This window comes from Pyrus communis, chromosome 17 (assembly GCF_041283825.1).
Source record: "Pyrus communis isolate YQ-2024b chromosome 17, ASM4128382v1, whole genome shotgun sequence".
NCBI lineage: Eukaryota > Viridiplantae > Streptophyta > Magnoliopsida > Rosales > Rosaceae > Pyrus > Pyrus communis.
In genome coordinates, this window is record NC_142581.1 from 21416060 (window position 1) to 21429531 (window position 13472).

Sequence of the window (13472 nt, forward strand, 5' to 3'; positions counted from 1 at the left end):
GGGAAGAGTAAAATTTGGTATTACAAATGATTTACCATTTTTGCTCTATTTCTTCATAATAATATAGAGAAAGAAACGTTCATCCTCTCTTTAATATAGCTTAACATAAAATGTCGTCTTTAATTAGAAAAAAATAAATAAAGTCACTATTTACAAGATAGAAAATTAAAAGATAAGAATATCCATTAAATTAAACAACTTTTGTGAGAAAATATAAAAGGTAATTAAAATAAACTGATTTAAGCCAGTGCCAACTACTGTGCCACGTACCCATCAGCACCTTCACCGAAATCTAATCTGTGTCACCCCATTTGGTTGGAAGACCGATGAAAGGGATAAATCCAGGATTTAAATATGAGATGGACGAAACTATGAAGCAAAAAATCTAAGTCATTCTTTACGGTGTTGTAATTAATTCACACGGTGTAATGTAAACCTAGGTATATTGTGTTTAAGATTACTTTTTATTTTAGTGATTCTTTCTTATTAAACTTTGTATTATTTAGAGATCAAGTTTCACTCTCCTCATGGTTTACTATAAATAAAGGCAATGGGGAAATAACATCCTACAATTTTCATACACTCTGTTATCTCCTTTCCCTCTCTCTTGCCACACCCCCTCTCTTTCTCCTTTCAGTAAATTGGCCACAACATGTTATCAAGCACACTTTTGACGTTGCACTAAAGAATTTGAAGGGTAATTTTTGCTACAAACTAGTTCACAATCCTCATCACGCAATCCAGATTCTTCTAAATCACGGTTAATGGACAATTATAAGAACTACACAAATCATAACTTATCATGTCGATTTGACTATGTAATTTATGGTAATTCTTATGAGAAGCTATTTATGAAACTCAACATGTCAAACACAATTTAGTTCTTCATACAAATAATGGCTAGTTATTTAATAACAATCAAGCACAGTAATAATTACTAAACATGGAATGTAATTGAAATTCATATAAAATAAAAAGATTAAGATGTTCATTATAAGAGTACACCCTAGAGCTAGCAAAAGAGATTTAGCTTGATAAGCCGATATTGTACTATATATTTTATCATAATTTTGATATTAATTTATTGGTTATTTTGTGAGAATTTTGATACTTTGAAGTATATTTTCAATGTAAGATATGCAAATTTATCTTGATAAAAAAGTATCAAACTGATATATTTTGGAGTAATTCCAATTGGAGAATGTTCATGAGTCTCTCAGCTTGTTCGTATCAAAGTTTCAAATTTTTTTACCAAGCGGTTAATTTATGGCGGTGAAATAAAGGGCAAACGCGCAATGTTGTCAAACTGACGTTTTGGGTTTATTTAGGCTTTTTAACGTTCAAGATGGTGTCTTTTGACAACGGGCCCTTCTAGAAATATGTTCAGTACATCTTAAGAGTTATCTTAGGCCCATTTTGGAGGTATCTAAGACCCATAACGTGGCTTTTTTGTGGCTAGACAAATTTCCCTTTATTGATTAGGACTGTGTTTTCTGTTTTTTTTTTATCTTAATTTATTATGTTTCCTAGTTTTTAAAAGACATTTTGTAGGAAGGAATAAGGCTAATTAGCCATTAGGGTTCTCAATGAGAACTCGGCTTAGAGAACTTGTGATGATTCAAGTTTATTTATAAGGTGTTTTCTATTCATGTTCTTAATAATATTTTTTTTATAATTATACGTAACTAATCTTTTTTGTTAGGACGAGGCCACGAGCCTTAGCAAGAACATGTAGTTTCTTTTAAATTTACTTTTGGTATTATACATGCAGGTTTTGAATTATTAAATACTGTGTTTGAAATTATCTATTTGTCTTAATGCTTGATCAACATTAGATATTTAAAAAAGTAGTTTGATACAATTTTAGTTGGAGGGTTTTCCCTGAAATTGACGAAGGCTTTTGGTGGTTAATAATTGTATTTCACTTATGATGAATACCACATCTTAAGGGTTGCATGATTTTTCAAAAGGATTTTCATAAAGTTTAATGAGGCTTGCATGTTTAGCTTTGATCTGAATGCCACTAATGGATTGCATGTTTGATATACATTCTAGATTGGGAGTCCAAGTAGAGCATACTTTAGGAAAACCCAACCTTCAAAATATGCATGTATAAGTCATAAGTAATTGAAAGAACTACATAAGATTGTTAAGGTGACGTCAAAATCCTAGTGCTTTTACAATTTGATTTTCAAAAACTATTTTCTCTTATTTTATTTTACTTTTACCAAATCTTTTAATTATTATTTTTTATTTTAAATTCATTTTTTTAGTGTATAAAATCAAGGCTTTTTTTTATTAGTACCCCACAAATTGCTGTTTACACCCCACATACTGAAAAAACCCCACATTTACTTTTTAAACTAAAATTATCTTAATACACCTCATTTACTTACCCAAATTATCCTCACACCCCACTTGCTATCATAATAGGGCAGATCCAAGGAGAAACCAATTTCGAAACGAGAAATGCAACCCTTAAATTGTGACTCTCAGTGAGGCAATGCACTAAGAAGCTCAAGGCCTCCTGAAAACCCTTTCTCTGAGAGAACCAACTTCTGGGAAGAAAAATTGAGGCTTGTCTTTTTTTGTATGCATGAATGCTCCATTAACATGGTCCAATACATAGTGCTTGCAACAACCCCAAATTTTTTGTCACCATTTTTGACAGCACCCCACATATTCAAACACCAAAATTCCCCCAAAATTAAATAGGTTTTTTAATCAACTTGAACAAAACCCGGATGAAATTGTTGGCAAATATTCAGAAGGGGTGTGCTATCCACACACCCCAAATGACTTCTCACACACCCTTTGTTAATTTTTGTCCGTTGATCTTCTTCAATTAATCCGATCCGACGGCCGAAAATTAGAAGGGTGTGTGAGAAATAAACTGAGGTGTATGGATAACACATCCCTTTTCAGAACTGAATGATTAGAATAACCTAAAAACCAAAGTGGTGAGAGAAATAAGAATTAGGGCATCTAAGTCATTTCATATTAGGGCATACAAGGCATTTGATATTTAAATTTTATGTGGGTGTATTCATCAATATATGGGGTGTCAATAAAATAACCCTAAAACCAATCTTTTCCAAAACTTTGTTTCAAGTGATTAATTAAGATTTGGTTTTACATAAATTGTTTTAAATAATCTATGTGGAGACAACTTTGCATGAGTATTCTTATTACAATAATCTTGTTCTCTTATAAGTATTTTTATTCCTACTTTAGTAGTGATAGAAATCCTATCATAGCTCATGATCAAACTAAAGACAAACATGATTGAACTCGATGACATGAAAGAAATCTTGAAACTCCAACTGAGTACCAGGTGTCCAGCCCTGGTTTCCTAATTGAAATTTCAGTAAGGTATGACTTGATTTTGTGCGTCTGTCTCCAAGTCTAATATATGAGTGAAGAAACCTTTAATAATGGACAATGTTAATGAGAACGTCTATTTAAATTTTATTTTGTAAATTATACAATGTAGTTGTTGATAATTGAATTATTAAATAAATATTTATTAGTATGTTTATTTCTTATTAATGAACCACTACATAATTTATAATTATAGTTTGAAAAATTAATCTATCTAACATTACTCTTAATTTATGCCGTTAGGGATGACAATTATAACCGTGAAACTCGATAACCGTGGATAACTGCCCGAATGGATTGGATTTAGGTATGAAAATTCGGGTATATTTTGGGTATGTGGAAAAATCGTGAATATTATTCAGTTATGGTTTTGGATATGGTTATAGGGGTCCCCAATCCATATCCATACCCGAATCCAAACCGAATAATATATAATATAATTATATATAATATTAAAGTATTATATAATATATGTATGTGTGTGTGTGTGCGCGTGTATGCATTATTCACCGAATCCATTACCTTGAGAATACAAAAATTGCATTGTATGAGTTGCATTTTATGGCCAAGTTCAATAGTTTTCATATGAATCAAAATCTATGAGAATTTAATGGTATTTATGAGCCATATCAAAGATCAACCAACATTATCAATGTTTAGCTTTAATTTTCATGCTCCACAAGATCCATTATGTGACATCCCACATCGCCCAGGGGAGTGATCCTTATATGTATATTCTCATCCCTACCTAGCACGAGGCCTTTTGGGAGCTCACTGGCTTCGGGTTCCGTAGGAACTCCGAAGTTAAGCGAGAAGGGGGCTTGAGCAATCCCATGATGGGTGACCCATTGGGAAGTTGCTCGTGAGTTCCCAAAAACAAAACCGTGAGGGCGTGGTCGAGGCCCAAAGCGGACAATATCGTGCTATGGTGGTGGAGCGGGCCCGAGAAGTGATCTGCCCCGGGCGGTGATGTGACAATTTGGTATCAGAGCCTAACCCTGGTCGTGGTGTGCCGACTAGGACGTCGGGCCCCTAAGGGGGGTGGATTGTGACATCCCACATCGTCCAGGGGAGTGATCCTTATATGTATATTCTCATCCCTACCTAGCACGAGGCATTTTGGGAGCTCACTGGCTTCGAGTTCCGTAGGAACTCCGAAGTTAAGCGAGAAGGGGGTTTGAGTAATCCCATGATGGGTGACCCACTGGGAAGTTGCTCGTGAGTTCCCAAAAACAAAACCGTGAGGGCGTGGTCAGGGCCCAAAGCGGACAATATCGTGCTATGGTGGTGGAGCGGGCCCGGGAAGTGATCCGTCCCGGGCCGGGATGTGACACATTAATTAAATTATTTTATACATCAAATATTTAATAATGAAATTAATATTTACTAAATTATCATGCGTTAATTGGCCGAATATATTTTTTGTACTAACGAAGATGGATATAACCGTTAATCGATGAGGAATTCGTTATCCGGTGGGTATGGTCATGGATAATACGCGATGGTTAATTTGCGATTATGAATATGATTAATTTTCGTGGTTATGGGGATGGATATAACATTTCCGTCTCCAAATCGATCCGTTGCCATTCCTACATGCCGTGACCTTTTTAAATCCCTCTCCCCTTCTTTATTAGTCCACGTGCCAATAGGAATTCCAAAAACCCATTCCTTGTAGGAAGAGGAGAGCAGCACAGCATCGAATTATTCCAAAGTTTGCACAAAATCAGCAAAACCCTCGAATTATTGGCACAAAGTCCAATCTTGCATCGACCACGCACAAATCACGCATAGCCACTTCCTCGAGCTTTTCTTGTAATTAATTCTTCTTGAAAATCTATATTTCGAACTATGATTATGGGATGTCATTCACTATTATGATTTGATGTTATTATTGTTTGCTTAAAAATAAGAGGAATTATGTTCGAATCTCGTGAATGATAAATTTGATACCAAATTAGGCTTCCCATTGTATGACTTAGAGTGTAAAAATATCAATGTACTAACAAAAGAAAAAAAAAAAAACTAAGATTATAGGAAAATAATAAGGAGACCAAATTTTTAAACAAAATTTTGTAAATGAAATGATGTGGTTGTTGATAATTGGATTATTACGTGAGTATTTATTAATGTGTTTATTTTTTGTTGGTGACACATCATTTGATTTGTAAAATTGGTTTAATAATTTAATCTCTTTAGCATTATCTTTTCTATAAAACTCACATAAAACACATCAAATCTAATTATTTAAAATAAAACCATAATAATTTAATAGATAAAAAATGTACAAAATATACGTCAAACATCAACACACGGTAATCACGATAACATATCATATAGTTGTTTTAACAAACGTATTGTTGTTTGAGCTCAAAATCATAAGTTTATTTTTCAGTCTACTTCACCACATACAACCTGATCGATTTGGTTGATTGGGATACACTCCGCAACACATGCATCCATGTTGAATTGTAGCCCAAAGTCGTCCACATATGATAATATTCCCATGCGATATTGCTTCTCCTCCCAACCACCATCCACCGGATGCCATAATAAACTAAGAAAATTATTGCCGACCACAAAGGAACAGTAGCAAAAGGAAAATAATAAAGTAATAGTGTATTAAGAAATTGAAGGAATACTCAATCAAGATGCCCATTTGCACATGGGTTTCCAGTTTCCACTTGCCAAAAGGATCGATATATAAGATCTGCTTTCAATTTACGATTTTTCAACCCCTTTTGAATTCTGATTGGTTATGTAATGTGCATTTGTTTGATTTGATGTTTTTCTGTCGCTCCCACGAGTTACAAATTTTATAGGAAAAAATAAAATAAAAATGGATTCAATACTTTTGGGTGGAGATCAAAGGGGATGGACTAGTCATTTATCCTTGAAGATGGATCATAGTTAGATGTTTTATATTTCGTTTCAATGATAATTTTTTTTAAACAACATTTTAATGAGATTTTTGTAGGTGCTAAAGTGTGGAATGCAGTTTTATACATATTTTATTTTATTTTACTTTTATAGAAGAAATGGTATATTATTAAAAGAGATGAATAGACGGCTTGGACATGACGTTATATATGGATAAATAATTTTTAATGACCGTTAACACGAGAACTAATATGATCTGGAAAGAATAACGCATAACCAACGATAGATAATTAAGGTTCAACCATCAATAGGACAATGACTATAATATAAATCAGCTGCAAAATTAACATAACATGATAGATTTATAACGAGAGCACACTCAAGAACTTAAACTCTGTGTATAATAAAAACTCAAAACCCCGCTTATACACATAACAGTTAACTCGTTACGAGGCGTCAAATGTGATGGAATCCATGCACTTGAGTGTGTCCATCAGTCCAGTCGCCGGCACCTTCTGTGAAGGTGTCCACCGCAACCATGTGGCTCTGCATGCTAAGACTCAAAGCTTGATCCTACAGTTTATGAGTCACCCTCAAACCGACATCGTAGAAGCAACCCATTAGTGAAACACATGCATTTGAATGGCTTGTCTATAAGTATAACCTCCCCGGGAAAATAGTACCTGAAATCCCAAGCTAAGGACCAGTATTTCTAAGATTTTAGTGAATTCATGTAAAATAATTAGCATTTTTAATTAACATTTAAGAGTAGTGAATAAAAAAAGAAAAAAAAAATTAACATTTAAGAGTACGCGTCAGATGTTTACAAACACCAAGAAATTCCTATATTCTTCGAGTTTATGGAATTAATATTGCCAGGCAAATATCTATTTGTTACACTCAAATAATTTAATTTTTATCATCTTTTAAATCCCAAAATAGTGTACTAGTCTAAAAATTAAATTATAATTTGGCTATGTTTTGAAATAAGATATTTGAAAGGGGCTTAAAATAAAAACTGTTCGAACTATTTTTTTTAATTAAAAAATTTTAAACTAATCTACACTAATGAGAGTGAGAGGGTTAGAACTCAAAATATAGTGAGGTGAAGAATAACTACCAAAGTTATCTACCACTTACAAAAACTATTCAATTTGTTCTTATGTATCAAACCATAAATTTGTCTCAATATCCTTGAGTTAGGTACCCTGATCAGATAACAATGTTTCTCAGAATGTAGTTTAGATTTCATATGAACTGTACTGAAACTTGCATCTGGTTGGAGGATGGGCCACGTTGGCTTGCGTCTTCTTACCTTCAGAATGATGTTGCAAAGTTACGAAGTCCTAATGTATGAACCTTTAACCAAGAGCCATTTCTATAAACAAATAAAAGGAAGAAAAAAATGGAAAAGAAAGAAGGAAACAAAGTTAATTTTTATCCACAATAAATCATTTTGATCATTCTATGAAAAATTTGTCAATATCTTCATTAAGTGAAGAGATTGGTTTGACAAAAATATTTTTGAAAAGTTGGTCACGTGGTCCTTCACGTGACAATTTAACGAGGATATTGATTCTTTATAGAAGAACAAAAATGATTTACGGTAAACAAACTCAGGGACCACTGCTATTGATTTTCATTGTTAGAGACCAAAATAAATAATTATGCTAATTCAAAAACCATTTTAACTAGAAAGTCTTGTTTTATTGCATTGAGATTTGAGAGGTAGCAGAGTTCGAATTCTAATCCTAGCTCATTATCTAATTTATTATTGGAGTCGACTTCAAATACAACAAAACTACATACTATTATGGAGTAGGTACTAAATAATGTACATTATTAGTGATGAAATCCTTCATTTATTTGGTACATTTAAACGATGTTCGATTCAAATAATTTATTGTAAAAATAATCCTCAAATGAAAATTACAAAATTAAACAATTCTGATTATGAAATTTTTAGGATAAAAAAATACATAACTCGCAAGTGAAGTATGAGTTTATCTCCAAAATGAGGATATAAAAGTATTTTTATTTTCACGTAATCCCAAGTCTCAATCAATCAATCAATCGCAAATAATAGTATATTATATTAATAGAGAGTCAATGAAGCGTTGTTTTTTTTGTGAAGATTGCCTTGGCAGCGGGTTTTCTAGCTATGGACCAAATTAAGAAAGAGTTACGTAATATGGAAGAAGATTGTCTACTCTCTTATTTTCGGTATTCTTTTGTACTTTTTTATTTTGTATGATCACAATTAAGTTATGTTAATATTTTATATTATCTTTTATAGAGATAATATGACAAAAATAAACAGTAATATAAAATGTTGATATGATTTAATTGTGACCACACAAACATGAGGGCATCGAAAGTTGAAGGGCAAACAATCCTTGTCCTCGTAATATATGCATGTTTTACAAACTTCGAGGAAGGTGGTGCGTAGCCAAAGGATACCTCTAAACCTTCCAATGATGTCATTCACGTGGTTTACTACAAACTCGGAGGTTTTTCCATGTCGGCCAGCAGTATATAAACCAGTGCTCAATCCCTGGGATCTCAACTCAAACCCTTCCAACCCTTCTCTCTCAGCATAAACACTCTGAGAGTCACGATGAATAACAAACTCACAGTGCTGCTGGTTCTGCTATGTGCAGCTAATTTCCACGTCACCTTATCATTTGTCACAGATGGTAAGCTCTCCTCTGTTATTTATGCTGTTTTTATCTCCTTATTTATAGACGATTTTCATACAGCTCCTAGGTAGGAGGTTGTCATAAATATTGAAGTCTTTTATTATAAGCGATCTCCATCTGCTTCTGGTTTAGTCCCTATGCAATAAGTGAGAGATTTTTAAGTGTATCAAAACATAGTTCGACACATTAAGTGTTATAACATAAGTAGAAGAAAATTGTGAAATATACCCTTACAGTTATGTCGTCTATTTATATTATAATACATAATATACTATCTTGTGTTTCAGATACACAAAAACTTCTCGCAGTGAGTTCAGACACTCTTTTAACTCAATGAAGATGTTGTTTTCATTGATTTCTTACTTGTAAAGTCCTGCAAATAATAAATTTCTTCTCCTAAGTTTTTAATACCACGATAGCTAGAATTCAGGCTAAGCCATAAATGAGTCATACGAAATTATTGTTTACAGGAGTCAAATTTAAGAACCTACAACTATAAATAATGAAAAATACCACAAAAACGTAAGACTAGTTAGTAATTTCTTCTTCTAAATTGAAAGAAAAAGAAATATGAAAATGCCCTACTGCGTGGGAGAAAGTCTTCTTCGGGATCATATGCATATATTTTTGGTTGGCTATGTGTTCATTTCTTTCAGTGCCCAAAAAATATTTGAGCTAGCTGCTTAGTTTACGAATATCATTTTCGATCATGTTGAAGGATGGTAGCTACATTTAGTATTACGATTTAGTGATATTTATCATCACTTTTAAGTGAAAAATTTTAAATTTGACTTCGTAGCTCATAAATCGATATCAAATAACTTTGACACATTGTCTTAGTCCAACTTACACATCATTTAATCTACCTACCGTAACACCAAATTGACACTAAAATATACATGATATTTTTACACGTAACAAGGGCCCTAGACTATCTTTTTGCACATGGAAATCTTGTCGGGCGGAGCTGTACATCTTGTTTGCATGGCTGGCAGCACCACTATCGTTTTCATCTTATTCCCAAGTTGTACTTAATACGTTGATAAACTAAAATACCCTTATTGTTGACATTTTATACACTCAAAACTCAAAAGGATGATCGATACAATCAATCGGCTATCTAATTTGGGTACTAGGCAAGTCCTAGATAAGGATTTTGTCCCCCATAAGGTCATCGACAAGATTTGATCAACTATGTGGGTGCCACCTTTGATCAAATATTGATCATTAACCATATCATTATCATGTGACTACCAAATACTTTTTAGTGGTGTCACATGTGAACTTGTTCATACTTGCATAACAATTCATTTATAAATAACATATCACACATACAAGAAATTTGCAGGCAATTCAATTGATTTAAAATATTTACTCTTGTGACCGGTGTCTTATGTTTGAACTCTTTTTACGAATATAACTGATACACACTAGATTTATAAAATTACTAAAATTATAAACGTGAATGACTAATTCGAACATATCTGTATTACATTATATTATTTGACTTTCTAATTAATTGGCAATAGATTTATTATAGGTTTTGACATTGGCACATCACCCCATGTTCATATATCACAATTACTATTTTTATTGTTGGGGGAGAAACTAGAAAACAAGCAACAATGTGATCACATCACATGATCGGTCGATACATAACATGTGATCCTCTCGTGGCATCAATAATATGATTTATATTAGGAGCAAAGGCAAATACAATCTCACATGTTACTAAGGGTTGATTTGGTATTGCTGTGCTTTGAAAAAAAACTGCTTCTGCTGTGCTGTGAGAATAAGCAGCTGTGAAATAAAGCAGCAGAGTGTTTGGTAAACTTTTTTGTAAAAGTGTTTTTGAAAAAAAAAAAGCAGTATTAGAGTGTTTGGTAAACTTTTATGTAAAACAGATGTGAAAAAAAGCTGGTTTTTCAAAGTTGGGTTTTGCAGCTTCTTGTTTTTGGCTTTTTTTCACCCAAAACTGTGAAAAAAAGCTGAAGCTGAGTGTTTACCAAACACAAAAACAGCTCCCAGCTTTTTTTTATAACAGTTTTTTTCATAATCACTTCAGTACCAAACTAGGTCAAAAACTTACTAACTTTAGCTTTCGGTGGTCCTTTTCATTTCATATTATTTCTTAAAATTAATTTTATTAAGAGTTTTGGCCTTTAAATGATGTGGTATGTGACAACAATATGTGAACAAATTAAATATTGTCATGTCAGTTAGCGGTCACAACTGTAAGATTTGTTTGAGTGAATTTACATGTTCTTGATCATAACCCTATTCATTTCTCAGGCTTATTACTCAACGGCAACTTCGAGTACGGTCCAAAGCATTCAGAACTCAAAGGCACAGTAGTGACGAACCCTAATGCAATTCCCAACTGGGAAATATCAGGCTTTGTCGAGTACATAAAATCAGGTCAAAAACAAGGTGACATGCTGCTGGTCGTCCCTGAGGGCGGCTTCGCAGTGAGGCTCGGGAAGGAGGCCTTGATCAAGCAGAAGTTGAAGCTCACAAAAGGCGGCTTCTACTCCATCACATTCACCGCTGGTCGGACGTGCGGGCAGGAGGAGAAGCTGAACGTGTCCGTCAATCCCAACGTTGAAGAAAATGACTGGGGAATAATACCAATCCAGACAATGTACAGCTGCAATGGATGGGATTCGTATGCATGGGGTTTTAATGCAGATTTTGATGACGTTGAGCTTGTGATCCATAACCCTGGGGGGGAGGAAGATCCTGCTTGTGGCCCACTTATTGATTCTGTTGCTTTGAAGCTCTTGGAACCTCCTAAACGTACTAGAGGTAAAAAGTTGTGGTTTTTTGTTTGCTCTTGTTAATATGAATAATTTATAGCGTCAAGTATATCGTCCAAGTGATAATTTGGTAACATAACTTGTCAGATCTAAATTATTATTTTTTAAATATCATATGCGGAATTTAAGAAAAATTTCATTGGTACTATATTGATACTTTTTTTTTATTGAGCTCTATTAATACATTACTAACCACATTATCGATTGCCTTCTTTTTAAGATTGAACTAACTTGTAACCCAAGTCAATTGTACGTGAATTTGATATGACACGTAATAACAATATGACATATACATATGTTACAAACATTTAATGTTGTCATTTTTTATACCAGAAACAGTTACTTATCTTTTTGTTCAATTATTATTTTTCCAGCCAACTTGTTGAAAAATGGAAACTTTGAAGAAGGGCCCTATGTGTTGCCCACCGCATCATGGGGAGTCCTAATCCCACCCCACATAGAAGACGACCACAGCCCACTCCCAGGCTGGATCATCGAGTCTCTCAAGGCCGTTAAGTACATTGACTCCAAGCACTTCTTCGTACCCGAAGGCCGTAGAGCCATCGAGCTTGTTGGCGGCAAAGAAAGCGCATTGGCCCAAGTCGTCTTCACCAAGCCTGGCAAGCTCTACGCCCTTACATTCTCCGTAGGTGACTCCAACAACGCCTGCGAAGGCTCCCTCATCGTCGAGGCGTTTGCCGGCAAAGACACCCTCAAGGTGCCGTACCAGTCCAAAGGCAAAGGTGGGTTCAAGCGCGCGAGGCTCCTTTTCACCGCCGTGGGGCCTCGAACCAGGATCATGTTCTACAGCACGTTTTACACCATGTCCGCCGACCACTCTGGGTCTCTGTGCGGCCCCATCATTGACGATGTGAAGTTGCTTAGCGTTCGTAAAGTACGTGTTTGAGAAATGCCTCTCAGAAAAAGTTATGCGGCTAGTTTGGTCTTTTAGCTGATTTAAGTTATATATTTTATGTTATATGGGAAGTGGGGTTTCTGAATTTTACTTTTGTTGTTGTAGTAGGAGGTAGATGTGTATTACGAGCTTAACCACACGAGTGTCATCTATATACATGATGTGCACCAGTGTTTAAAATATCAACGAAGTTGTCGATATTCCTTTCGAAATATCTGTAAAATCAAAAATTGATATGGAAAACGAGTGTGAAATGCAAACTTCATCCTACATTGGTGAGATATCGAAAAATTCATAAACATGGACGATGTTTACCATTTCAATACAGAAATTTCGCCAGAAGCATTTCAAATTTCAACTTTTGAATTTTTTGAGAAGTTTTTCTCTAATTTCGAATAAGATGAGTTGTTATGTCCACGCCAAATTGGAGCTTTCCATCTTCAAATTGACACTTGATCTCTCCATCTTCAAGTTTGTGCACCGGTTTCTTTTGTTGCTTATCCTTAATCTCTAAAATGTATTTGTATTACTGATCCAGAATTTTAAATCTTTTAATATCTTTATTTATTTAAGATCTTAATCGTTATCTCCTATTATATTAATGTTATTTTACATAATCAAATGATGTGTTGGATTTGATTTTTCTGTTGAGATTGTTCTTTAAAGTTCTAGGACCGGTACTAGTTTAACCGGTACTAGTTTAACTTACCAAATCATAGAATTGTAAGAACAATCTCAATAGGAAAATATCCTACTTAAAAATCTAATGTCAATTTTAAT

At 34.0% G+C, this 13472-nt stretch overlaps 1 protein-coding gene across 1 annotated transcript; it reads left to right on the forward strand.

Moving 5' to 3' along the window:
- Positions 1 to 8815: 8815 nt before the first annotated feature.
- On the forward strand, positions 8816 to 12904 carry LOC137709565 (BIIDXI-like protein At5g11420). Its single transcript, XM_068448644.2, has 3 exons — positions 8816 to 8957; positions 11253 to 11765; positions 12151 to 12904. The coding sequence occupies exons 1-3, from the start codon at positions 8879 to 8881 to the stop codon at positions 12681 to 12683; spliced, it is 1125 nt and encodes a 374-aa protein (XP_068304745.2). The 5' UTR covers positions 8816 to 8878; the 3' UTR covers positions 12684 to 12904.
- Positions 12905 to 13472: the final 568 nt, after the last annotated feature.